The following is a 27,485-nucleotide window of genomic DNA, read 5'->3' as shown; positions in this document are numbered from 1 at the left end:
TTGACTTTTCCTATTTTTCACTTTCCAGAGCCCATACCTGGATCTGAAGATCCGTCACCACAGCCATGGCCCCTGGGCATGTGTGTGCGTGCCATAACCTCTGTGTATGTTATGATGTGTGTGCCATGGCATGTGAGTGCATGCTGTGGTATGTGTGTGTGCTGTGCTGTGGCCTGTGTGCTGTGCCGTGGTGGCCAGTGTGTGGAGGTCAGAGGACAGCTTGCATCAGCTGTCTTTTTCCACCATGTGGGGCATGGGCATCACACTCAGTCACCAGGCCTAGAGGCAAGCTCCTTTACCTGCTGAGCCATCTTGCTGACCCCTATTTTTCAGGTTTTCAGGGATCCCATGCAGCCCAGGCTGACCCCAAACTGGTTATGCAGTCCAGGATAGCCTTGAACTTCTGATCCTTCCTGCCTCAGCCCCCCCAAGTGCCGGGCTTTCCTTTCTATAACACCACTCCCAGCCGTGGTTTTGAATATTGAGACAGGCTTGGAGTGAGTCCAACCTGTCTGTGAGCTGTAACCCTTTGCACAGCCCCTGGGTTTCTTGTTCACGGTTTCGGGTTAAGTGTTTTACGGGGTATACTGACAAGTGTTTTCTTTGTTAGTTTACTGGTTTTGGTAATGTCTCTGTTGAAGTAATTCTGGCCTCCTGCAATGGGCTTGAAAACTCCTTCATGTGTGTTAAAGCTTGCATACTGTTGGTATCATCTCTTCTGTAACTGTCTGATAGGATCCACCAAGGGGGCCATCCATGGGAGCCCAGAGCGCTCTCCTTAGAAAGGGATTTTGGATTTTGTTATTACAATTACATTTCCTTTTTTGTTTTTGTTTTGTTTTGGTTTTGGTTTTTTTGGTGTGTGTGTGTGTGTGTGTGTGTGTGTGTGTGTGTGTGTGTGTGTGTGTGTTTGAGACAGGATTTTTCTGTGTACCTTTGTAGCCTGTCCTAGAACTAGATTTGTACACCAGGCTGGCCTTGAACTCACAGAGATCGCCTGCCTCTGACTCCCAAGTGCTGGAATTAAAGGTGTGTACCACCACCACCTGGCCTTACAACTGTATTTCTTTCTTTTGTTGTTGTTGTTTTGTTTTGTTTTCCAAAACAGAGTTTCTCCGTATAGCCTTGGCTAACCTGGAACTGGTTCTGCAGACCAGGCTATCTTCAGAGATCTGCCTACCTCTGCCTCCCTAGAGCAGGGTTAGAGACATGCACCATCACTGCCCAGGACAACTAAACATCATAGGCAGAACACTATTCTGGTTTCTTCTAACCTCCTTCCATATTGATTTTTGGCCACTGTTATTCCTTTTATTTTCTTGAGACAGGCTAGCTTCAAATTCAATCCTCCACCTCCTGAAAGCTGGGATTACAGGTGTGTACCTCACACCTGCCTGACAAAGTTTATTTAGAAACGTTGGCTGACATTCTACGCATTATTGAATACATCCACACAGGTTGTTCATGACATTTCTTTTTCTATTGGGTTTTAAGGACACAACCTCACTCACTATGCAACTTAGGCTGGCCTGGGTCTCGGAGGTCCACCTTTCTATGCCTCCGAGTGCTGGAACTAAAGGTGTGCATCACCAGGCCTGCCCTACCTACAGGACTGAGGGGGATAACCCACTGACCATCTCTACCCTGACTCCAGCTCAGCAATCTAGCTGAAGTTTGCTGCTCTGAATCGTCCTAAAGAAACAAAGAATGACCTTATTTTTTTTTTTCTTTTTCCATTTCCTTGATTTCTGCCCTTATCATCATTACTTCCTTCCTTCTACTGACTTGGTGGCTTAGTCAGAGCCTGGCCAGGAAGCAGTCTGTATCAGCGATCTTAACCACAACTATTATGGGGCCTGTGTGTGGGGAGGGGGAGATGCTTGTGTAGGGGAAATGTGTGTGTGTGTGTGTGTGTGCGCGCGCGCGCGCGCGCTCATGCATGTGTGGGTTGTGAGTTTGAGTGTGGGATTTTTGTTTGTCCATTTGTTTTATTTTCAAGACGTAAAGTTTTGTTTCATGTCTATTCATTTTTATTTTATGTGTGAGTGTTTTGTCTACACGAATGTCTGTGCAACATGTGCATGCATGCCTGGTGCCTGCGGAGGACAGAAGAGGGTGTCAGATCCCCTGGAGCCAGAGTTTCAGATGCCTAAGAATCACCATGTGGGTGCTGGGAACGCAGCCCAGGTCCTCTGCAAGAGCAACCAGCACCCTTAACCACTGAGCCACCTCTCCAGCCGGGACACGTGGTCTCTTTCTGAATCCCAAGAAGATGGTGAACTTCCTGTGTATCCCTGGCTGGGCTCACATTCTTGTTGATCTTCCTACCTCGGGCTCGAAGGTGCTGGAATCACTAGTGTGAGCAACCACATCTGCTGTGCAATCGATCAGCAGCCAGCAAAAGGTGAGTAACTACCAAAAGGGTTTGTTGTCCCTGGTGGTGGACACTAAAGCTGTCATCATCACATGTCATGGTCTCTATGACACCCCACAGGGACTCAGTTTAGGGACACACCAGAAATGCACTATCCATGCTCAGGAAGCTCAATGCACCTCAGCTCTGTGTGCCACACCCTTTCAAACCTTACCCCATGCCTAGTTGTTCATTTCTAGTCTTCAAACTAACCTTCCTGAGGGGCTGGAGAGATGGCTCAGCCCATAATATCCTTGTAAACCTGGGTTTGGCTGGTAGCTCACAGCCACCTAATAATCTAACTGCAAGAGAATCTGTGCTCTCTGAGCACAAGCACACATACATACAAGTGCACATACACACATGCACAAAAACATGCACGTGCACACACACGCTTGTGCACACAACCACACCATGCACATATACACAAGTACGCACACACAACCATACACACACAAACCCATGCACATACACACATGTACACACATGCAGACATGTAGGCACACACTTAAATAATAAAAAAGTATCAATCTTCCTCCTAGACTGGCAAGCGTTTAAGTAAAGGGACCCCCGTGTTGTATGAGCTGCTTCAGCTAATGAACTGAACCCCAAAAGCATTCCCCAATTCACGGCTGACTAGTCAGAATTTCCAGAAAACCAGACTTGCTGAGTGGCATCCAAAGAAGGGCAAATTTAAGGGGCTGAACCCCAAGCCATGGAGGCCTACATTGCCTGTAGACAAACAACAGCGTCAGAGCTAGTCTGAATGACAGGGCCGCAGAGTCCTCCACAGTGAGGGGACTGCTTGGTGCTCAGGGAAGCCTTCACCCCACTTGTGTTAGGAGAACCCTCATGTTATGAGAGGGTCCCAAGAGAAAGAGTCTATCTGCTCTATAAATATATATACAGCTCTTCAGTCTACTTTAGTGCCAAATGCTACAATCCTCAGGGAGAAATCCGGCAATCGCTTGCAAGAAGCCCTCTGTGAACCTCGCAGCAGCGGTTCCGTAGGCAGAGCGATGGGGACCTTCCCATTTTTACCTTTGTGTGCCTCTCTGTGTGTGTGCGCGCGCGCGTGTGTGTGTGTGTGCACGTGCATGTGTGTGTGCCTGTGTGTGTGCGTGTGTGTGCACGTGCATGTGTGTGCCTGTGTGTGTGCGCGTGTGTGTGCACGTGCGTGTGTGTGCCTGTGTGTGTGCACGTGCGTGTGTGCCTGTGTGTGTGTGCGCGCGTGTGTGCACGTGTGTGTGTGTGTGTAGGTGCACAGGTCAAAGGGCAATTCTGGGGAGTCAGCTCTTTCCTTCTATCATGTGGGTCTGGGGGCTAATTCAGGGCATCAGTGTTGGTGGTAAGCATCTTCACCCTCTCAGTCACCCTGACCCCAACTCTCTTTATCCCTCTCTCTTCATCCCCCTCTCTCTGTCTCTCTCCCTCCCAACCTCTCTCTTTTTTAAATTTTTATTTATTTATTTTTTTGAATCAAGATCTCACACCATAGTCTTAGCTGACCCAAAACTCACAGAGACCTGCCCAGCCCTACCTCTCAAGTTCCGGAATCACGGATGTATATAACCAAATTGACCTTTTCAAAAATCAAAAATGAATTCTATTTACATGTGTGTGCACAAGAACGTGTGCCTGTTTATTGCGACAATTAAGGATCAGGATAAACAAATAGGCCGAATAGATGTTTATTCAGGGAGAAATAACATACAACCTAGACAGATGAACACCAGGAAATTCAACCAGATCCTCTCCTGTCCGAGTCACGCCAGAAAGAGAGAGCGCCTTCCTGGCCCCCTCGGACCTCCTTCCTCAGGTCACCTCCGCCCATCGCTCCACCCCCCAATGGGCGTGGTCAGTGCTACAGAAGGACTATCTCACTACACCTGTTTGTATGTGCACCCCTTGCAATGCTATAGAGGCCAGAGAGTGCATCAGAACCCCAGAACTTAAGTTACAGGCAATTGTGGGCCACGATGTGGGTGCTGGGAACTGAAGTCAGGTCCTCTGGAAGAGCCGCCAGTGCTCTTGACTGCTGAGCCATCTCTCCAGCCCCTCTTCCTTATTATTCAAGGCTCAGTTAGCCCAGGCTGCCCTCAGTTAGCCCAGGCTGCCCTCAAACTCACCATGGAGCTAATGATCTTGAACAGATCTCATGCCCCAACCCTTGGGTGCCAGGGTGACAGGCATTGTCCACCACCAAGCATGCTTTCTGTGGCACCAACTCCTCCTCCATCTCCAGTCCCCAAATGATTTTCAATGGAAGTGCCCAAACCACACAACAGGGAAAGAAATGTCAGCAGGCGAGGCCGAGCAACTGCAAGAACACAGAAAACCACACTGACGACAGGAACATTGATCCCACCTTACACCAGACCCAAAGCTGAGGCAGAAGAACTAAAATGATAAACATACTAGAAGAAAACTGTATCTTTGCAACTTGGTGCGACAATTCCTATAGAACACAGAAAGTGAAAAGCACAAAGGGGGGTGGGAAGGAAGGAAATTGCAAAATGAGACTTCACCAAAAGTAAGGGGACACACTTCTATTCAAAAAAAAAAAAATTAATAAAACCAATAGCCAAGCCACAGACTGGAGTAAACTCTTTGCAAAGCACACATCCAACAAAAGACCAATATCCAGAAGTAACGAGGAAGAGCTAAGCCATCCAATTTGAAAACGAGCAACAGATTTCAGAAAGATACTTCACAAAGGAAAAGTGTATGAATAGCTAGGAAGGTCATGAAAATGTGCCGGGCCACATTAGTCATCAGACAGAGGCAAATTAAAGCCAGAACGGAATTGCGCAGTCCGCCCACCGGAACGACTAAAACTTAAGAGTGACAGCCGTGAATGTCGGCAGGGATGCAGAGCAACCAGACCCCTTGCGTGTTGCTGTTGCCGGGACTGAAGCCGCACAGCCACTTTGGGTGAAGACCGTGAGGTTTCTTCCAGAATTAAACAAACACCAATTGGAAGGGCCAATCAGGCTCAGTGTTTCCACAAGTCCAATGAAGACAGCGCCCGGGATAAAGATGCTCATCGTGGAGCCCCAACCAGAAGCGACCAGAGGAAACAGGAAAATGTAAAAGCCACAGAAAGGTCAGGGGAGGAGGACAGCCCAGCTGTGACGTGGAGCAAGCCATGGGGACCCACAACAGCAAGCACTGCTCTGGCAACATTCGAACCAGATAAGGGGATCCAGTGTGGGGAAATTCCCTGGAGGACACAAAGCCAGAAACTGCAAAAGAAAGGGACGGGGGGGGGGGGGGGGGGGCACTCCCTGGGACGATGCCAGGGTTCTGCGTTGTGGCTGCAGATGGGATACACAGTGCATTTACCTGTCAAAATTCGCAAGACAGCACACCCAACATCTGAGTGGCACAAAAGTAGAAACAGAATGACTGAGGTTAATGAAACACGAGCAGAGCAGACGGAAGTAAAGGTCGTGCGTACTGATGCCTGCAACTTATTAAAAGCCTGTCTCGGTAGCTGGGTGTGGTGGTACTTGCCTGTAATCTCAGCCCTCAGGATATGGAGGCAGAAGGACCAGAAGCTTAAGGCCAGCCTCAGCTACTACGTGAGACTCTGTCTCAAAGACAAATTAATTAATTAGTCAATAAAGTATGTCTGGAGAGAGCCTGACGGGCGGTGGACAGGAAGGGTGAAGGACACATTCCCGGTACAGTCCAAGAGGTGGCGTGCGTGTAGTCACAATCCCACCATCTGTCCACTCGTTCACTTGCTTGTTCATTTGTGGTTTTCAGGAAAGGGTTTCTCTGTGTAGCTCTGGCTGTCGTGGAACTCTCTCTGTAGTCCAGGCTGGCCTCGAACCCGCAGAGATCCGCCTGCCTCTGCCTCCCGAGTGCTGGGATTTAAGGTGTGTGCCACCACTGACCGGCTCCACCTTCTCTTCATGTTTGAAATATTTCTCAGAAAGTTAGAAAAATGTGGCCGGGGAGATGACTAAAGCTTATTTCGCAGGCATGAGGACCTGGGTTTAATTCCTGGCACCCATGTAAAAGCTAGATATGGCTACACATGCTTGTAATCCCCCAGGGCCCACACAGAAAGCACTGACTCCCGAAAGTTGTCCTCACACACGCACACAAACACACACACACGCACTAAAAAGGCGGAAATGATAGAAGACGATGTCAACCTCCACACACTTGTGCACACGCTGACCACACAAACACACAAAACAAAGTGACTGGAAAGACTTGAGCAACTGAAACACAAACTAGAGAGATCAAACGAAAACTAGGAAAACAAAATACAGAAAGAGGCTGGAGGCAACCCCCTCCGTTCACCCGGTACCATCCAGTTAGAAGGGGAATCAGGTGACCTCTTCTTCTTCCCTGGAGTGCCTGGCCATCTGGCTGCTTCCCTCCCCTTCAGCTGTCCTGAAAGCAGCAGCAGCCACCTCTACACCTCAGCCACCACAGCCCGCAGAAGCATGTGCCCAGCTATGCAGGGCTTTTAAGAGCTTGCACCGCCCCCTGCTGGACGAAAGGATCCCTGCAGCTGCCCCTCTATTCCCTGCAGGTAGCAAGCTAGCCCCTTGCTGGGCCACCAACAAATAGAGGTGTTGCCTGCCTGTAAAATACACTGTGTCCACACTGAGTATCCAGGCCCTGGAGGATGACCCCTACCTACCAACACACACCACATAGGCAGACTGAGGCTACCTCCTCCAAACAGAACACCAATCCCCACCACCCCCCAACGACACACACACTGGTCCCTTCCTCTCCACCCTGGGCTGGGACACTAGGCAGAACCCGGAATCTGCAATACAAACTTTCTTCTTTTTTAAAAAAGATTTATTCACTATTTTTATTTTATGTGTATGGATATTTTCCTTGCATGCATGTCTGTGCACGGTGTGTGTGCCTGGTACCGCCAACGGCCAGAAGAGGGGTCACTGGAGTTGCAAAGGGGTGTGAGCTGCCATGTGGGTGCTGGGGGCCAAACCTGGGTCTTCTGCAAGAGCCTTAACAGACTGAGCGATGGAGGCACACACCTTTAATCCCAGGGCTCTGGGAGGCACAGACTGGCAAATCCCTAATCTACACAGTGAGTTCCAGGACAGCCAGGGCTACATAGAGAAACCGAGTCACAAAACAGCAGCACCAAAAAGGAGACTCTGTCTGAAAACATGAGATGAATGATGCCCTGAGGAACAATAACCAAGGTGTCCTTCTACATGTGCACGCACACACACGCACACACACACGCGCACACACACACACACACGCGCACACACACACGCGCGCACACACACGCGCGCGCACACACACCATATCTCCTCCTACATGTGCACGCACACACACACACACACCATATCTCCTTCTACATCTGCACACACATACACACACACACCATATCTCCTTCTACATCTGCGCACACACACACACACACACACACACCATATCTCCTTCTACATCTGCACACACACACACACACACACACCATATCTCCTTCTACATCTGCACACACATACATACACACAAACATTCACACACACACCATATCTCCTTCTACATCTGCACACACACACACACCTATAAACCTCACCCCTACACCCCATCATACACACACACACCACATACCCTACACTCCCACACCCCTCACAGTAATGTCTGTGAGAAAGGCTCTTAGGCCATCAGTATGGCTCAGCTGGCAAAGGTGCCTGCCACCGAGCCTGATGGCCTGAGCTTGACCTCTGCACCCCCTGGTAGATGGAGAGAACTAAATTAACTTCAACTTGTCCTCTGACCTCCACACCTGCCACGCACGCGCACAAATACATGCATAAATCTGGCAATTTCTTGGAAAGAAAAAGAAGGAAAAACTCTTTGCAGATATAAATGATGACTTAAGATGCGATCATCCCAGATGCCCAGAGGCCTTACATAACCTGGGGGGGGGGAGATTTGAGAGGAGGGTCACCAGACAACAGAGACAGAAGCTGGAGTGGTGTGACTGTAAAGCCAAAGGGTTCTGGGGCTGTCGCAGCCACCAGGAGCTGGGAGAGGACTGGGCAGAAAGCTCCTTGGAGCTTCAGGAGGAGCCGGCCCGGCCCGGCGCCGTCAGAGTCTGCTTCTACCCCAGAGCTAACCAGAGCCACACATCAGTCACTATTGGGGCCAGCTGCAGGGTTCATGCCAGCCCCCAGGCCCTGGATAAGACTTCCCCAGAGGTGGGAGATGAGGAGGGACAGACAGCTGGAGACACATGGGCAGTGAGGGTTGAGGTCCCCAGTTCCTGCCTGTCCCATGGAAGAGGCCTACGCTGAGAAGAGCTGTGACCCTGGTGTCCCACTCTACGAGCCAGACCCCAGCCAGGGTGGAGGGGACCTTCCAGAGCCCCATGTGTAGACCCATTCCTGGGCCGTGACTTCCATGGTCCCTGTCTGTGACTGCCCTGCTGGCCCACACATTGTCACCCACCATGTTCTCCTAAGGCCTGGGTGAGTGGAAAGTTCCCCTTCTTAGAGAGTCAGCACCCCCCCTGCCCCGCCCCCGAGCTGAAACACAAGCACTTGGAACAAGATAAAACTGCTTAATTTCTAAAAGCCACAGAGCCAATCCAGAACAGCGAAGAAAGAAACCACGCCGACCCTTGGCATTCCGCGCCTCTGAGGCCTGTCCCCGCTCAGTGACTCATGCCAGTCCTGCTGAGGAGCCTGAGGCATTTGCCTCGGGAAATCTCTGAGAGCTGGGCCAGCCTCACAAGGCAGGAGAGGGGGAAGAAGGAGACAGAAGGGACAGGGCAGAGCTAAGGATGCCAACTCTGGCCGCGAGCCTCTTTCTCTGAGGCTGGGCAGGCCTCATGGCCCCAACCAGGACAAGCCCACACCCTCTGCCACGCCCCCTGGACAGCAAGCCCTTGGGGCACCAGCCAGCCTGGTCTCCATCCATTCGAGTGTGCAAGTGTCCCCCTAGTCCGCCTCCTACAGAAGCGCAAGTGAGAACGGACACGGACGGAGCTGTCATACCATCTGACACCCAGACAAAAAGGCAGGGCCCAATACATCCAGCTGGATGGGGGGAGCAGCCCAAGGCACACCAAGAACTCAAAAGCACCCCAAGGGAGAGGGCCTGACCTGAGCCTCGCTCTGAAGATAAGGAGACTGAGGCCAAACCTCAAAGTGATCTGCTGGAGGCCACCCAGCAGGGACAGGACACGGGTTTACTGCCCCAGGGACTAGGGTTAGCATTAGGGCTACAAGTGACTCTGATGAATTAGCCTTAATGAGCGGGGGTAATAAGGAACATGAGGGAGGAGCCGTGGGGATTTTCCTCTTCCCTCCTGGAATGGCTATTTCTTCACAGCTGAGCTTGAAGGGAGAAAAGTTTTATAAAAGTACGTCCAGATAGAGTGGGGTTTTTTCCCCTAAAGTGCCAGTCACACCTGGCATGGCGGCCGGTGCCTGCACCTCAGACCCGCGGGAGGCTAAAGCAGGAAGACCAGCCTGGGGCACATAGCTAGACTATGTCTCAAACGGAAAATAAATAAGTAAGTAAGTAAATAAATAAATGGCTGGGAGTGTGGGAGTTGAAGACTTTGCCTACAATGACTGAGACCCCATTTGCAGTCTCCCCGAAAGCCGGGGAGGGAAGAACTGACGTTGGCCCTGCCCTCTCTCCTTAGAGAAGGTCCCCCGGGGGTGTAGCTCATTGGTAGTACCTGTCTGGTCCCTTTCCCAGCAGCGTGCAAGCACGGTGTGACAGGTTTGCCATTCCAGCACCCCAGTACTAGAGGCAGGAGGATCGGGAGTTCAATGCCATCCAGGGCTACACAGGGAATCCGAGGCCAGGTAACCTGCCTCAAAACAAACGAAAGGAGAAGACCCAGTTCTGGCCCGGTGCTGTGCTGTCCTCGGCTAAGGACACCAGTAATGGCTGGGTAGAGAAGGCCAGGATCCATGGTTCTCAAAGGCTGCTTTGTCCAGTGTATAAAAAGCTCTGGTCAGCCCGTGAGGCTCCAAGCTTTCACTCTTGGGTCTCCAGGGAGCCACCTCCCCTTTAGGCAAGGCTCTCAAGTACCCCGCGATCACCCACCAGGGCTGTGCCTTGCCACTCACAGAATGAAGGCTGGGCTCAGGAGAGGGGCGGCTCAGGGGCTGAGTAAACGGCCAGTGTTTGGAAGGCCTTGAACCCACAACCCAGCACAGTCATACAAAACAAGTGCAGGCCCCAGCCAGCTAGCCAGCCACTAAAACAACTGTCATTTACAGCTGGTGACAGAGGAGGTGGCAGGGCCAGGCTGCCTGGGGGCTGCGGGAGGGCGCACAGCACCACCTGTCCGGGCCTCAGAAGCAGCTGCTGGCCCCCACAAACTGGGCACAGAAAACTTTGCCTCTGTACCCATCACTGCCAGCTGGCCACGACGCCAAGCCCAACACAAGTTTGTTTCCCCTCCCCGGCCTTCTGTTGTGCCTGCCGCCAGAGTCATAGGACACACTGCCCTCAGCCAGTCACCAGGTGGCTGCCTCCTCCTGAGTGACAGGACAGCTTTGAGATCACAATCAGAAACCACAGTATCGAATATTGGGATTGGTAGGGTCAGGCCATCCCTCAGAGGAGCCCGAGATGTGCCTTCCTTCCTTCCTTCCTTCTCTCTGTCTTAGAAACCCCTGTCTATGCATATGCAACCGGCAACCTAGGGCCAATGACACTTTTGGGTGGGGTTTAGTCTCACCGTGACCATAAGACACCAGTCTAGAGTAAGGGTCACATCCCTAGAATTCCCCACCCTCACTATCCCCCAGGCAATGACTCAGATGGTGCCCAAGGCAGAGGAGGCAGTAATGACCTCAGACGTTGACGGTCCCACCAAGAGCAGGCAGCTTAACCTGGGGAACAACTTCACTGGGATGGCTAAGGACAGGGAGACCTTGTTCTCTTCTTAGACTCTTTCCACACTTGCGGGGTCTCTACTGGATGCAAGGGACTGCAGGAGTGCATGGCCACATGTACACTCACAGGCATGCACTCGGGCCCCGTGAACGAACACACATACTACACACACACACTCACACACATTCACACTCACACACTCACACACATTCACACTCACACACATTCACACTCACACACACTCACACACACTCACACACACTCACACACTCTCATACACACACTCAACACACACTCACATACACTCTCATACACACACATACACACACACACACTCACTCACACACACTCACACACGCGCACACACGAGGGTGCACACGTGTGCATACACCTCCTCCAAGCACTGAGAGCCACCACGTCTATAATCAACTGCCCAAGAGGCCCAGCAAGGCTATTTCAGGAGAAGACCAGCGCCAGATGATGGGCAAACAAACCAGGCTGCCTTGGCCCTGGTGCAGAGCCCATCCTCACCATCCACCCTTCCTGAGTCCCTGAGTTCCCAGTGGTCACAGACGTAAAAGCAGCATACCGGAAAATGAAAGAGAAATAGTGCAGGAGGAGAACCCAGTTTAAATAAAAGCCAGGCTCGGCGGGGCTTGGTGGGAAGCGGCATTCCTGCTCACCAACGTGGAACAGGCAGCAGATAAAGGAAATAGTCTGTAAAACTAAGTCAACTTGACCCTGGGTGCCCACTTCCTGAGGCATCGGTGAAGCCACCAGTTGGACATGGGTCGGGTTCCGGGATGGGGGTGTGGGACAAGGAGGGCCGTGGCCTACCTGTGATGCGGTCTCTCTCCATTCCTACGGATGTATTTACGGCAGGCAGCCGGGATGCCGGTGTCCCCTGCGCAGAGGGGTCCTCCTCCCCTTTCTCACCCTGTCAGCCTCCCTCTCTCTGCCTCCTCCTCTTCCTCTAAAAACACTCTTTGTCTGGTCTAATTTCTTCAATCTGTTGCAATCACGAACAGATCCAAATTACCACATTTCCATGTGTTGGTCATATGTCTCTGCTCCGAACTGAAGTAGCATTGTCTCTGCCACACAGTGCGTGTGGGGGTTAGGGAGCACAAGAAGAGAAACTGAAAAGTGGGGGCCCTCGATGGGATCCTGGGGCGTCCCTGGGTCCTCTCCCTCCCTAGGTCCTCTCCCTGAGCGCGGGACCAGCTGCCTGGCCTTCAGTGTAGTGGCTTCAGCCGTCCAGCGTGCAGCTTCCGGCAGCGCCTTCTCTCTCCGCCCCCTCCAGCCCCCGCCGCTGGAGTCTGGCTGTTCCCTTTTAATATCCACTTGGAGATGCCTAACTTAGGCTCTTGGAAACCAACCCGTGGAGTCAAATTCCTGGCCACTTCCAAAGTCTTTCATTTTCCTCCTGTCCAGCGTTGCTGTGATTTTCTTGGCTTTTAAACGTTTTAAAGCCTATGTCCTACGTGCCTGCCTCACCTTACTGGGCAGGTCAAGATCTCAACCCCACCGCAGGCAACCTATCTATGCAGGCAGTGGTCCACCTCCCAGACAGGAGGGCTGAGAGAAGGTTCCAGATACCTGCCCAAGACAAACCCTGAAAAAGGTCCCCTTGTCCTGTTAGCCTGCAGCATCAGAGGGACAGGCTGTCCCCACCCCACACTCCCTCCCCAGAGGCTGAGCTGGCTGGAGGCTTCCTGGAAGATTCCCACCCCATACATGTGAGTCAGTAAGTCTCAGCGGTCCCTAGGGAGGGAGCGCGTCCTCCGGCTTCGATGCGATTTCCCCAGACTCAGCGGCTCTCTGAGAACATGGCTGGCCCCAGGGCGCAGCTCTATTTCCTGGAGGACACCTGGTCCAAGGGCTGCTCACCGGCAGGGGTAGGAGGAGCCCTCAGCATCGGCTCAGAGCCCTGGCTGGATTGATGGGCTCAGCAGTACCAGCAGGAGGGTTTGGGGGAAGGGCCCCAGGGTGTGGGGCATCCTTGTAGCAAAAGATCATTCAAACCTGGGGGAAAGGGGGACATTTGCTGTCCAGTATCTATTAAAGAAAACATGCGTCTGTGTCAGGGTTTCTGTGAAGCAGTGTCTCTTTATTGCATTGGACTTAGACTGGAACTCTAAGTCAATCAGGCTGGCCTTGAACTTGTGGAGATCCCCATGATTTTCATTAGGGCATGTCACTGTTTCACTCAGACTTCCAGTCTCTCTCTCTCTCCCCCTCTCTCCCCTATTGCTCTCTTCCCCTCTCTCTCCCTCTCTCTCTTTGGTTTTTTGAGACAGGGTTTCTCTGTGTGACAGTCCTGGCTGTCCTGAAACTCACTTTGTAGACCAGGCTGCCATGGGATTCACTAAAATCTGCCTGTCTCTGCCTCCCAAGTCTAGGACTAAAGGCACGTGCCGCCGCCGCCGCCCAGCCTTATAGTATATTTCTGTTGTTTTGGTTTTATTCCATAGTAATTTTGTATAAGGGTTGTAAGCCTTTCGATGGTCTCTCTTGAGAAAGAGAGGAGGACTCATGGCAAGCCTGGGAAAGGCAATGCCTGGCCACTGGGTGTTCGCCAGCCCAAATGTCACAACCTTCAGATAAGCCGCACACTGTCCCCTGTGCTTAGGTCCCCAGTGGTCCCTTGGAGGCTTCTGAGTTTGCAGACCCTCCCTCACCATCCCATAGCTAAAGCATCCCCAAGCCCAAAATACCACTCCAGGCCCCTCCCCTCCCTGTCTGGGGCAGGACCCCAAATGCCCTTCCCTAGACAGGGAGACATCTTCTTGTGGGAATGTGCAGATCATCCCTAGCCCCCTGGGAGACATCAAGCCAAATGTCCCTGCCAGGGAGCATGGAGGGAAGCCTCAAAGGGCAGCTGTCACCGTGAGAGAAGAGACTCGGGCATGGAAGAGCTGACCAATGGTCCCCTAAGAATTCACATCTACAACCCATGGCTGAGGTCTTGTTAGAAAGGGGACTTCAGGGGAGACTTGGTCCTGAATCGCCCAAAAGGCAGCAGATGTGGCTAAGGTGATGGTATGTTTGCCTCATAAACTCCGAGCTCCACATAAGCCAGATACGTTAGCGCAACTGTAAAGCCAGCACTGGGAAGGTGGAGGCAGGAGAATCAGGACTTCAAGGCCATTTTGATGAGGCAGAAGTTTGGCCAGCCTGGGCTATGTGGGGGGGGGCAGAAAAAATGACTTCTTGTGGGAAAAAGTACTTGCTACCCACACCTGACCTCTGACCTCCATACATACTCCCTGGCACTCACACTCCCAACACACAATAAATAAACGTAAAGAAGAACTCATCAGAGAAGTTCTTTTTGTGTGGTAGACAGTGGTTAACACGGAAACTCAGGGCTGGTTGAATGAATGAAGACCTTAAGAGCTGCAAACAGCCATTTACATCCCAAGCCCCGCCCCCAAAGCTCAGGGACTGGGAAGAGGGAGCTGGAGGTGATAGAGGATGGCTCCTAACACAGTCTGGGGACACAACAGGACAATGCACCTGGGAACTTAGCAGCTGAGGTTGCCTCCCCTTCTAGAGATCAAGCCAACAAGTCCAGCATGGATGGGAGGGCTTCATGAGCCCCCCACCCCGAAACTGAGGAGCCGCCACAGTTGATGGGTGGAGATTCGATTTTTCTACAGTGTGCTGGGGGATGGTCCCACACACCTTAGCCCCTCCAAAAAAACCCAAAATACCAAGTCTAATTTGTGTTGCCCATACCCTCACTGGATCATGGTCAAACTCCCAGTGGCCAGCCCTTAAAGAAAACTGAGTCCTGCTGGGCGGTGTGGCGCATGCCTTTAGTCCCAGCACTCAGGAGGCAGAGGCAGGTGGAACTCTGTGAGTTGGAGGCTAGCCTGGTCTACAAAGCTAGTTCCAGAACAGGCTCCAAAGCTACAGAGAAACCCTGTCTCAGAAAAAAGGAAGAAAGGAAGGGAAATAGGGAGGGGAGGGGAGGGAGGAGAGGGCAGGGGACAGGAGGGGAGGAAAGAAGGAAGGAAGGAAGAAAACTGAGTCTTCACCCCCGCCAAGAGCCATCAACTTAGAAGCCTTTATCATAGTTCTTAAGGACTCTCTTCCAATAGCTTCCTGTCCGACTGTCTCTTTCTCTCTTGGGGGTGGGGCTGTTTTAAAATGAGAGGAAGTTCGCCACATAGAGGGAAGGAAGTGAAGGCCACACAGATCATGGAAGACACTGTCGTAAGGCTGGAATGACGTGGCCAAAAGCCAAGGGACACTTGGAGTTCCGCACAGCTGGCAGGGGTAGGCAAGGGGTTCCTTGTAAGTCTCCAGATGGTACCCTAACCCTAACCCTAACCCTAACTACACACCCACAGGGATGCTAAGCACGCTTGTGGGCCCAGGACTGTGAGAAAGCACGTCTGTATGGCTTTCTTGTTTGGGCAGCTGGAGAACTTAGGCAGGTACCCTGTGCAGACCAAACTGAGCTCTTGAGCCATGCCGGGAGCAGTACTGACCACTTCCATCTAAAACAGCCGGACCCTGCAGGAGGAGGAAGTTTGAGGTGGGCTGGGGTTGTATTTACTTCCTTTTATTCTCTCCTCTCTTTCCCCCAAGGAGGAAAGAACTTTCTCAAAATAGGGCCCTAGATAGCCCAGGCTAGCCTCCAGCATGCAGCATGAAGCAGAGGGTGTCTCCGAACATCATGGGTTTTTGGAGCCTTGTTTGGTTGTTTGTTATTTGTTTTCTTTTTTATTTGAGTGTTTTGTCTAGGTGTACACATAAGTGCCATGTGTGTGTCTTGTACCCAAGCAGGCCAGAAGGGGGCATTGGATCCTTGGAACTGGAGTTACAGATGGTTGTGAGCTACCATGTGGATACTGGGAATTGAACCAGGGTCCTCTGCAGGAGCAGTCAGTGCTCTTAACCGCTGAGCCATGGCCCCAGCCCCAACTCTGCCTGCTGGGCCTCCTGCTTCTACCTCCCAAGTGCTAAGATTGCAAGTGTGCACCATCCGGCCTGGTTTCATTTACTCTCTCTTGACTTTGAAAAAAAATATTCCTTGATGGTTTTTCTGCTTATAAAAGCAATGTCTGTTCATTCTGTCACATTTAGTAAGACAAAGAAAAAAAATAGTAACAAGAAATCATCTCTCCCACATGAGACTCCACAGGCCCAACTCCTAGGGCAGCAAAAAACCAGAAGGACTTAGAGGCCGTGTGCACCAATGGGCCCAGGCCAGGGCTGGCGCCTCCTGCAGATGCCATGCTGTCCACGCCCCCGGCTTCCTGCTGTGGTGTCTGTAGTCACTGTGACCCTTAGCTTTTGAGGACCTAGTTTGTCTCTCTGCCATGCCTAAAAAAAATCTAAGAGCACTGGCCCAACGGAGGAAATAATTTGAAACAAAAAGTCTGGCAGTGCAGACGGCTCAGATGGAAAGCTGCATTAGTCACAGGCAGAGGCTTCGAAGAGAAAGGGTGAGAGGCAGGGCAAGCCCCGGCTACAGGAGCCAAGAAATCCACAGCCCACAGTGTGTATCGGCCACACATGCCCCTCCTGACCCAGGGCGACACAAGGAGCTGTGACGCTTACACTCAGGGAATAGGATGGCGCGGGAGGGATAGCTTAGCTTCAACTGCTTTTCCAATGTGGACAGGCTCGCTCTTCTAGGGAGGCAGACCGCCCAGGACACAGCTCTGGGACATCAGGCTATGCAGCCCAAAGCCCCCCAGCTCTCCCCCAGACTGCCTACACATCTCCAGCCCCTTCCAGCTCCCAGGTCAGCGTTCCAGGTTTCACCAAGCACCTGACCTGCACTCATGACCCAGATGCCCTGGCTACACCATGCTGTGATGTCACTCACCGGTTTACACCCCCTCCAAGCTGCAGACCCGCTCACTGGGCACAAACCCACTTAAAGAAGCAGCTGGGGACTCAGGCATTACTGCCTCTATTAGGAAGACTTCCAGGACTGCTTCATCTCCTCTGTCCTACCCCATAATGTGAGATGGCTCTCCCAGACAACTCTGTCCCTGGAACTTTCTTGGTGTGGCTTCTTCCGAGCGGACCTTTGGGTCCCTGAATTAAAGTGCCTACTGCTATGGGGCCAAGGAAAAAGGTACAGGTGACTTCAGAGAGAGCTATGGGACCAGGGGCCACTAGGGCTTTCCCAGACTGCATCCAGACTGCATCTAACAGCATGCTCAGTCAAGATGCCAACATGCCTTCGTGGCTCCTCAGACCCCTTTGGGGGGACACATATCTGCATACCCCAACACTGGGGAGTGCCAGGTGTGGCCAGGCAACCCGAGTTACTGACAGTGATCAGGAGACTCCAGGGAAAACAGGAAAGGAAGAACTCCCCCACATGACCGTGACCTAGGCAACAGGGCCCACAGAAAAGGGGCTGTGAAGGGTCCTCAGGGCTGGGCTCTTGCTGTGCTCTGGGGGGGAGGTCCTGTAAGAAGGGAGGAACAGAGCATACTACCCCTCTCTAGGCTGCTCCCTGCCATTTATCATGTCCCCTCCCTCAGGACAGGGACCTAAGAGCACCCAAACCCAACCTTATAAACAATCACCCAAACAAATGGCATCTGGGGAACTGGCATGAACTTGTCTTCCAAGCACAAGAACCTGAGTTTGATCCCCATTATCGCCCATGTAAAAAGGCTGGGCAGGAATAATGGTTCACACCTGATCCCAATGCTGGAAGGCAGAGACAGGAGGGTCCTTGTGGCTCACTGGCCAGCACAGACTATTTGGTTAGGCCAGGACAGCGAAAGATCCTGTCTCAAATAAATAAATAAATAAATAAGGTAGTGGGTACCTGGTAAATGATGGCCAAGCTTATCATCTGGCCCCCACACATATATAAGCAGACACATGCACACTCACAGGCATGTTCATATGCACGCTCACATACATGAACACATGCATACTCACACACAGTCTACATGCATGCTCACACACATGTCTACATGCATGCTCACATGCATGTCCACATGCATATGCACATGAACACACATGCGTGCTCTCGCACATGCACACACACACATGCCTCACACACACAGAGTTTCCTATGCCAAGGATGGTGATACACCCTGTAATCTCAGCCCTTAGGAGGCAGAGGCAGGAGGATTACAGTAAATTCGAGCCCAGCTTGGCCTATTTAGTGAGTTTTAGATTAGCCAGGCTACATAGCTAGGGTCTATGCAAAAGTAGTAATAAATAAAATACTCTCATTCCCAGGTGAGGTCACTGAGGTCAAAGTCCCTGCATTAGAAACAAACTTGTTCAGGCTGCCCTCTTGGAGCCCGGCTATGCCCACAGAGTGGGCAGCAGGAAGAGGCCCTAGCTGGGCTGCTGCAGCTTCCACAGCAAGCTACTTCCAGCCTGGGGCCGCAACATTCCCATCTAGAAGCTTCTCTCAGCTTTTTATTGTACCTCAAGATCCGCCTTCCTAAGTAAATACCAGCCAGCTCTGTGCAGGGGTGGGGTGGGGCGGGGCAGAGTAGGGTGGGGTGGTGGCGGGGCATCTGTGGCTACCACTTGAACTTGCCGCTCTGGCACCCTTCCAGGTCAGTGTGGAAGCAGACCAAGAGGGAGAAGTAGCCCAGATTCCTCACCATAGGTCCTCCTGCTCAGCCATCTGACTCCACCCCACCCCCCTGACCCCAAACTAGAGCGGGAACTGAAGGGGGTGGGGGTGGAGATGCAGCTCAGGCTTCCCACAGGAAGCCTGCTTACTCAGTAGGCACCCCATAAATATTTGCTGGATAAACAATGAGTTTGAGATGGCAACACACAGCCAGTCCAAACCAGCTCCTCCCAAAAGAACTCTGCAAGGGTGAAGGTGTGTCCATCTGCCTCGCTTGGCCTGGGGGACACAGGTGGCCGGGAATCCATCCTCATGCAGGGCGTTCCCAAGGCTTTCCGCTGTGCTCACACTGTAGTAGCAGGCAGGTGCCACTCGCTGATGGTCCCAGCACTCAGGAGGCTGAGGCAGGAGGATCTCAGGCTTGAAGGCAACCTGTACTACATAGCCAGGTCCTGTCCCAAACAAACCAAACGACCAAGCGAACATTTGAGAACTCTAAATCCACAGGGGGCTGAAGAGACCCGGCTGTTTCCCAGCCCCCACTCCAGCTTCAGATGACCGATGCCCTCTGACCTCCAAGGACACTGCCTGCACATGCTGCAAAGACATACATACATACAGCAAAGCTCATACACATAGAACAACTTTTTTAAACACTCACAGGCTGGACAGATGGCTTAGCAGTTTAAAAGCGTGTAGTACTTGCCAGACATGGGGACACACACTTTTAATCCCAGCACCTAGGAGGCAGAGGCAGGCAGATCTATGAGTCTGAGGCCAGTCTACAAAATGAGTTCAAGGACAGCCATAGCTCTGATACACAGAGAAACCCTGTCACCAAAAAAAAAAAAAAAAAAAAAAAAAAAAAAAGGCACCTAGGCTCTCCCTCCCCTCGGGTGGCCACCATTATCTGTAACTCCAGCTCAAGAGGGTCTGATGCCTTCTCCTGGCCTCCATAGGCACCTTCCCTCACACCTCTCCCTCTCTCCCCCCCCCCCACACACACACAAGCCCACATAATTAAACATTTATCTAAACAGTCCTAAACGCCTAGTAGGCAGCAACCACCCAAACCCTCCATTTCCCTCTGCTCCTCCCCGAGCCTTCTGCTCCTCCCCGGGACTTCTGATCCTCCCCAAGCCTTCTGCTCCTCCCCGAGCCTTCTGATCCTCCCGAGCCTTCTGCTCCTCCCCGGGACTTCTGATCCTCCCCGAGCCCTCTGCTCCTCCCCGAGCCCTCTGCTCCTCCCCGAGCCCTCTGCTCCTCCCCGAGCCCTCTGCTCCTCCCCGAGCCCTCTGCTCCTCCCCGAGCCCTCTGATCCTCCCCGAGCCTTCTGCTCCTCCCCGGGACTTCTGATCCTCCCCGAGCCTTCTGCTCCTCCCCGAGCCCTCTGCTCCTCCCCGAGCCTTCTGATCCTCCCCGGGACTTCTGATCCTCCCCGAGCCTTCTGCTCCTCCCCGAGCCTTCTGCTCCTCCCTGGGACTTCTGCCTCAGGACAGCTACTTCTTGGTCAAAGTAAAAGAAGTCTGCTATCCCTGTTTTAAACTGGCTCTTTCTGTTAGTCCCCCTTGTTTCTATCACGTCCGATCCAAAAGCGCCTGCCGTGTGTCCCTTGCATAGGAGACAGAAATGGCCAAGGGCAACCTGCTAACTATACATGCCAGGCAAGGCCAGCCAGTGTGGCTCAGGATCCTACCTAGAACCAGCAGGACAGAGAAGCTGTTTTCCAGAAAGCTCCAACAGAGGGGAAGAAAGCAGGCTAGCCCAGGGAGGACTAAGTGGGAAGGCCAGGGATGCTGGGGGAACGGGTGGGGATGGAGAGGGGAAGATATTAGACAAGATGCATTATCAGCTGTGCACAGGGAGGAGCCTGCAAAAGAAGAACACGAATAAACAAGAGAGGTCTGAGGAGACAGTGGAGATCAGGATGTGGCCCAAAGCATAATCTGCTCACCCAGGGCCACCAGAGGGAAGAGGGCTGGGGACCGACCCATGTCGGGTGAAGAGGCAGGGGTCAAGATTGTGTGTGGCTGCTGGCCTGGCCTGAGGACTTGGGTGGGTAGTGTCCTGGTTGGCTTCTGTCCACTTGACACAAACCTAGGCATGTCTGGGAAGAGGAAACCCCAGTCCAGAGGATGTCTCCATCAGACTGGCCTGTAGGCAAGCGTGTGGACGCTTTCCTGGTTGATGATTGACATGGGCAGGTTCAGATCACTGTGGGCGGTGCCCCCTGTGGCCAGGGGGTCCTGGGTGCTACAAGAAAGCGGGCTGAGGAAGCAGGCAAGCAGCATCCTCCATGGACCCTGCTTCAGTGCCTGGCTCGGGCTCCTGCCCCAACTTCCCCCGTGATAGACTATAAGCTGTGAGGTAAAATAAGTCCCCTCCCCCCACCCCCTAGTTGCTTTTGGTCATGGTGTTTCATCACAGCAATAGAAACCTCTCTAAAACTGGCAGTAAGGCTGAGGCATTGAAGAAAAGCAGGAGAGGAGAACACTGGGCCAGAGAAGGGAGGGGTGGGGTGGGGTGGGTGCCCACCGGAGGAGCCCAGAGACAAGGTGCCCTGCTACCTCTCCCTCCGCCAGCTCCCGCCGTGTGGCGCACTCGTTAACATAGCCTGGCACAGGGTCATCAGCCGTCAACACCCACACCCACAGTAGAGCCTCCCCCCAAAGGCGGCAGGACACAGAGCCCTAAGAAGAAACAGGACACTCAGGACAGGTCCCACTTATCTGGAACCTACTAAGGATGATGGCAGCAGCCAGACAATTAGTTACAGACAAGCATTCATGGGAGCGAGGTGTGTAAGATGTTGTGTTAGGGACCGAGGGAGGCAGAGCAGCTGGGACAATGCCTTTCCCATCCTCACACATCAGCATCCCCACAGTGTTCCAGGAAGACCCTTCAAAGGAGGAGCATCTGTCTAGGACAGACAGAAGATGTCTGAGTGCCGTGGGACTCCATATTGAAGACCCACAAATGGCCCTTCACAAAGCAGAGCTCGCTTTGAAGCCAGAAGTCCAAAATCAGTGCCGGCAAGTGCTGTTCCTGAAGGGCTGTCCCTGGCCTCTTGTCAGGCTGTCCTTGGCTTACGGCTGTATTGCTCCAGTCCCTACCCCTGGCTTCACCTTCATGTGGCATCCCCTTTAGTCCTGAGGACACCAGTCCTTGGACTTGGTAGCTCAGGATGACCTTATCTCAAAGCATCTAGCCAATGACTTCTGCAAAGGCATGCACCTTCGAGACGGGTTGATGGTGGAGTTAGGGACAAAGCCACAGACCGCAGAGGTACCGGAAGGCAGAAATAGGCCCCAAACACACACCAGATGTCACAATGGCACAGAAGGCTCCGGGAATTCTGGGCTGGAGGTAGAGAAGCTCAGAGTCAGCCCAGGAAATGCTACGCGAGCCGTGGGAACCAGGGCAAAGGTCGATGAAGGCTGCGGTCTGCCCAGACAGGCTGCTTGGAGCATAGACAGGGGACAAGTGTGGGAGAACAGGCCAGGAAAGCAATGGGAAGGGCATTGTAGCATTGTCTAGAAGGACAGAGGTGGCCATCTGTCCATCCCACCCTCCACCTACGGAAGCATGCAGAAGGTCCTGCCCAGGAGGGTCGGGAGCAGAGAAATGCTCCATGGAAAGCCAGCAGTAGACAAACTACCAGCTCTGGGGAGGATTAGGCGAGCCAAAGCCATGAGGACTTCCAGGGCCCAACCTAACCCCTAAATGCTGTGACGTTGATAGTATACAGGGGTATACAATTATGTGGTGCTGGCAGTATACAGGTGATGTACACTGTTCAGAAGCAAAGCCACAGATATCCCAAACTCAGGCAGTACTCAGGCATCCCAGTAGGAATAGGGAAAGGCTCCCTGGGATGCTGGCTACCCTTTAGTGTCTCATCGCTAGAGATGGCTGGTGGGCAACTCTGTGTTTGGTTATGTTATTCCTTACATAATCTATCCCTTTACATTGTGCTGATGTGTTCTGTTGAGGTGGGGTCTCACATAGCCCAGGCTGTCCTTGAATTCACTAGGTGGATAAGGATGACCTTGAACTCCTGATCCTCCAGTATCTACCTCCCAAATGCTGGGATAACAGCCATGCACCACCACACTCGGCTGGGCGGGGGTGTTTTTGAGACAGTCTCACATTGTAGCCCAGGCTAGCCTGAAAACTCACTGTGTAGCCAGGCTAAGGCAGGGGTTATTGGACTTGAACCACCATGCCCAGTCATCATCATCGTTATTAATGTGCTTAATGGTGGGGCTTTTGCCTAGTGTGCACAAGGCCCTAGGTTCAAGTCCTAGCACCCCAAAAATATAAATAAATATGAAAAGTAAGAAAACGCAAAGCTTTATTGTGGGTGTCATCCAAACTAAGAGACTGTGGTTTGTGCCCTGAATGGTTACACCTGCCCAGACCTAAACAGCTCAGAAAGAACAGAAAATGGACCCAACAGTCACGAACCCATCTCACCCCAGGGGATCAGATAGAAAATCCTGGACAGGAGACCAGCCAGGGTGTGTAACCAAGGTTGGGAAGAAGACGGGGGGGGGGGGGGGGGGGGAGAGGGGGGGAGACTGTGTCAGCAAACAAACCCCAAGCAAGCCCAAATCACTGCTTACAGCCTCAGGCTCCTGCAAATTACGCCTTAGGCTTCCAAGCCCAGCAAGTCCAGGCTGCCAAATGCTGACGGCACAGAACTGCCTGGCCTGAGCCTGGGGAGGCAACAGCAGAGGGAGACCTCATGCACGCAGCCCAAGGGCACCAGCTCTCCAAGACCCGAGCCCCTAAGATCTGCCTATCTGCAACCCTTTGGGTCAAGGCTGGTCAACAAGAAGGGGAGAGAGGCAGAGCCACCGCAAAGCACGAGGCCCCAGTGATAGGGCCGGCTAGCACTTAGTGCGTCTCGTGGCTATTGGGGGGGGGGTGCCTCTTAACCACAAGTGCTGAATTGCTCAGCAGCCCAGCCACCTCCAGCTGGGGCATCACCACCCTCCTCTCCCGACACCCAGACCCTTAGTACCGCACTGGCACACCATCCACATCACACACAGCTAAAGCAGACACCCTCCCTAATGTCAGCATGTCTCCCTGCAGAGAGCCAGCCACCCTGTCAGGCCACGCCCTGAAGACAGAGCTAAGAGAAGCAACCTAACCTTGGGAATGCCTAGAAGTCTGGAGCCTTGGGGCAGCCCTGGTTGGTCCACAATAGCCTGTTTTCATAGCCACAAATTTATATGACAAATTCTGTAGAATTTCATTGAAAATAAATAAATTATGTGCAAACCAGTGAGCAATACAATACAATCTGCAATACACCACAACCCAGCAGAGTGTTCCTCTGGGGAGGAGCTCGAGGACAGCAGGCCCGGGTGGTGGGGTGCCCTTATTCCTGAAGGTTCCCCGCCAAGGCAGCTTACCTGGGCCTGTGGGATCCGCAAGCCTCCGAAGGCGGCCGCTGGAGGTCCGTGTGACTCCTAAGGACAGAAACAACAGGAAAATGTCACACAAGGCCTCCTGGTGGGTGGCAAACATGGGTGTGTCCTCATTTCTGCACCTGCCAAGGACTGCAGAACCAAATAAACCCAGACAGGTAGTCACCTGTCCCTCAGAGTGATGACAGCCACCCACCTGCTTCACACAACTGTCACAGGACCCATTGTGCAGACCGGGGAGCTGAGCCTCAGGGTAACCTGCCTGGGGACACACAGCAGCCAGAAGCTGGAGCCACAGTGACAATCCATGTCTGGGTCCGGGTCAGACAGCCTCACAGTACAGACCATTGATGGACCGGGGCCAGCACCCAGCCACCACCTACCACCCAAGACCCACATCTGGCCAGGTGGTGGCGGCACACCCCTTTAATCTCAGAAGGCAGAGGCAGGCGGATCTCTGAGTTCAAGGCCAGTTGGTCTTCAGAGTGAGTTCTAGGATAGCCAGGGCCTCAGAGAAACCTTGTCTTTAAAACAAATAAAAATAAAAAGACACTTGCTTAACAGGATTTCCCTATGCAAGGACCACGAGCCCCACACATCCTCCAAGCAGGTTACATTGAGAAAGAGGGGTTGGGACTGCTCTCTCTCTCTCTACCACAAGAGGAAGCACAGGCCGTTTGGACCAGCTAAGCCTGCCACACTCTGCCTCCAATCACATGTGCCCCTTGGCTGGCGCTCCCCGGTTGGAGGGCCTTGTGGTGGGCAAGTCCTCGCTTGAGGACTTTGTGAGGTGCTAAGCTGAGTACACCCATGGGCTGCCTCAAGGAGCAGACTCAAGAACCCACGTGGCCACCCCACTACAGCAGGTCAGGGCGTCCAGAGCGACCGTCCTAAGTGCCTTCAGAGAGTCACCAAGGACTCCCCAACCTAGGCAAGATGGAAGAGTCCATTCCCAACAGCGAAACAGAGACGCTTCCTGTAGCCTCCACCGCCTGACACACATCTATCCTGGCTATTGGTCAAAGGGGACAACGGCTTCCCTTAGATTCCTACACTCACTCGTCCATCCATCCATCTACCCATCTGTCCGTCCATTCAACCACTCACCTACTTAGTCAGCCTGCAAGTCCTGGCCAGTCCACCAGGAAGAGGATGGATGGGTAGGGAGATGGATGGAGTGAATAGATAGATAAGTAGGTAGGTGAATGGGTGGGTGGATGGATGGATAGTTAAATATGTGAGTGGAAGGACAGATGGATGGACGGATGGGCAGGTGGATGAACAAACTGGTAGATAGATGGGGATTGTAAGGGAACTTGAACTGACATACTACTCCAGACTCAGTGTGACTCAGGTGAGGTGGCCAGGGCCACAGAGGAGTGGAGAAGGCGTCTTCTCCTGAGTGCGCTAAAGGCACCTCATCACCATCAACAGCCCATCCACACCGGATGAGCTACGCTGCATCTGTGGATGAATGCCCACAACACCACCTTTCCCAGCCCCATGTATTCAGTCAAGGAACTCTTAGGAGGCATCGTCTATGTGCCAGACCACCTAGCACTAGTGAACACCAACTGTGTCCCCAAGATAGAACCTGGGGTAAGGAACAGGCAGCCAACAAGAAAAGGCAGCATTAGACATTCCTGTGGCCTGAGTCACTTCCCGATGAGACAGTTCTGCAGGGGATGCCGGGGACAGAGGGTGCCCTGTCCTTGCTCTGGGTAGCTGAACACCCACACACCGACTACCTGCCCTCTGGTTTCAGACAGAAATACAAGAGAATCTGAGTGAGTTAAGCAATCCGGGGCAATGTGATCCCTACTCCCCAAACCCAACTGGGAAAGCAGCATGTGTTTTGGATTTCTGGGGCAAAGTTTTTATTTTCTTTATGCTGTTTGTTTTTCTGATTTCCTAAAATGGGCATCCCTGCCAGGTGTCCCTGCCAGAGCTGCAGTGGAGCCTACCGACCAGAAGGGGCTGAAGGCCCCCTGTATCCCAGGCTTGGCATGGCCCGGAGAAGAGGATGGCCCCAGATCAAGGATGGCTCAAACACCGGCTTGGCCTTCCTCCCACAGGCCTGTGTCGAAGGCAGCCAAAGACTAGGATCCAGCAGAGAACGGAGTTATTTGTATGTGACTTTAAAATGAAAAAAGCTTCAGAAGAAGCAGAGACGCACAAAACCTGCATCTGGACTCAGCTCAGAGCAAGTGACCCGAGTCCTCCGAGGCTGAGGCCTGGCTGTAGGTCAGACCCCACAGGCACGGTGACCTGATCCAGGTCACAGGGGACACCAGTAGAGTCCTCCTCTGTGCTGTTACAATTTAGTGACAAGGGGCAGTGGTGGCGCTCACCTTTGATCCCCACACTTGGGAGGCAGAGGCAGGCGGATCTCTGTGAATTCAAGGCCAGCCTGGTCTACAAAGGGAGTTCCAGAATAGCCAGGGTTGTTACACAAAGAAAGCCTGTCCCGAAAAACAAAAACAAAACACAATAACAAACAACAACAAAATTTAGTGACAAGGAGGGCTGGAGAAATAGCTTATCTGTAAAAATGCTTGTCATGTGAGCATAAGGACCCGAGCTTGATCCCCCAACCCCAATGAAAAAGCCCGAATAACAGCACGGGTAGAGAGACAGATTCTGGGGCTCCCTGAGCAGGCAGCCTCAACAAATCAGTGAGCTGCAAAACAACGAGAGGCCTTGTCTGAGAAAAGCAAGATAGAGTGCAGAGCACAGAGATGTAGGCCCTAATCTCAGAACCCAGATGCAGATGGATCTGAAAGCGTAGCTGAGAAGATGCTCTTCTGGTAAGGTGCCTGCCACTCAAGCTCAAGGACCCGAGTTCAGATCCCCAGCACCCAGGTAAAGAACCAGGTGCTTGCATATTGCTACCTCAGCACTGGGGAGACAGGAGGGCACCAGGGGCTCAACGACCAGACACCCAGACTTCCAGTGAGAGATCCTGTCTCCAAAAATACAGAGGAGGGATTAGAGAGACAGCTCGGTGATTAAAATGCGCGCATACTGCTCTTGGGAGGATTTCAGCACCATATCAGGTGGTCAACACCTGGCTATAACTGCAGCTCCATCAGGATCCAGCGCCCTCTTCTGGCCTCTGACAGCACCTGCGCTCGTATGCACATACCCAGACAGGCAGATACATAAAGATGAGTACATAAAATAA

General features: G+C 52.6%; 1 protein-coding gene across 2 annotated transcripts in view; it reads right to left on the bottom strand.

Annotated features, from left to right (window-relative positions):
* Septin9 (septin 9) overlaps positions 1-27,485 on the bottom strand; it is a 156,490-nt gene that overhangs the window by 111,434 nt on the left and 17,571 nt on the right. Inside the window, exon 2 of one of the 2 annotated variants that reach the window (XM_051181456.1) lies at positions 24,287-24,343. In XM_051181456.1, the coding sequence (XP_051037413.1) occupies positions 24,287-24,343 (57 nt within the window). Of the gene's footprint in view, positions 1-12,121; positions 12,411-24,286; positions 24,344-27,485 lie in introns of those variants that run through there. The other variant, XM_051181470.1, reaches the window with a different exon arrangement.

The sequence above is a fragment of the Phodopus roborovskii genome, unplaced genomic scaffold (genome assembly GCF_943737965.1).
Source record: "Phodopus roborovskii unplaced genomic scaffold, PHOROB, whole genome shotgun sequence".
NCBI lineage: Eukaryota > Metazoa > Chordata > Mammalia > Rodentia > Cricetidae > Phodopus > Phodopus roborovskii.
The sequence above is the reverse complement of the archived record's forward strand: the minus strand, read 5'-3'. Positions and strand labels throughout refer to the sequence as shown.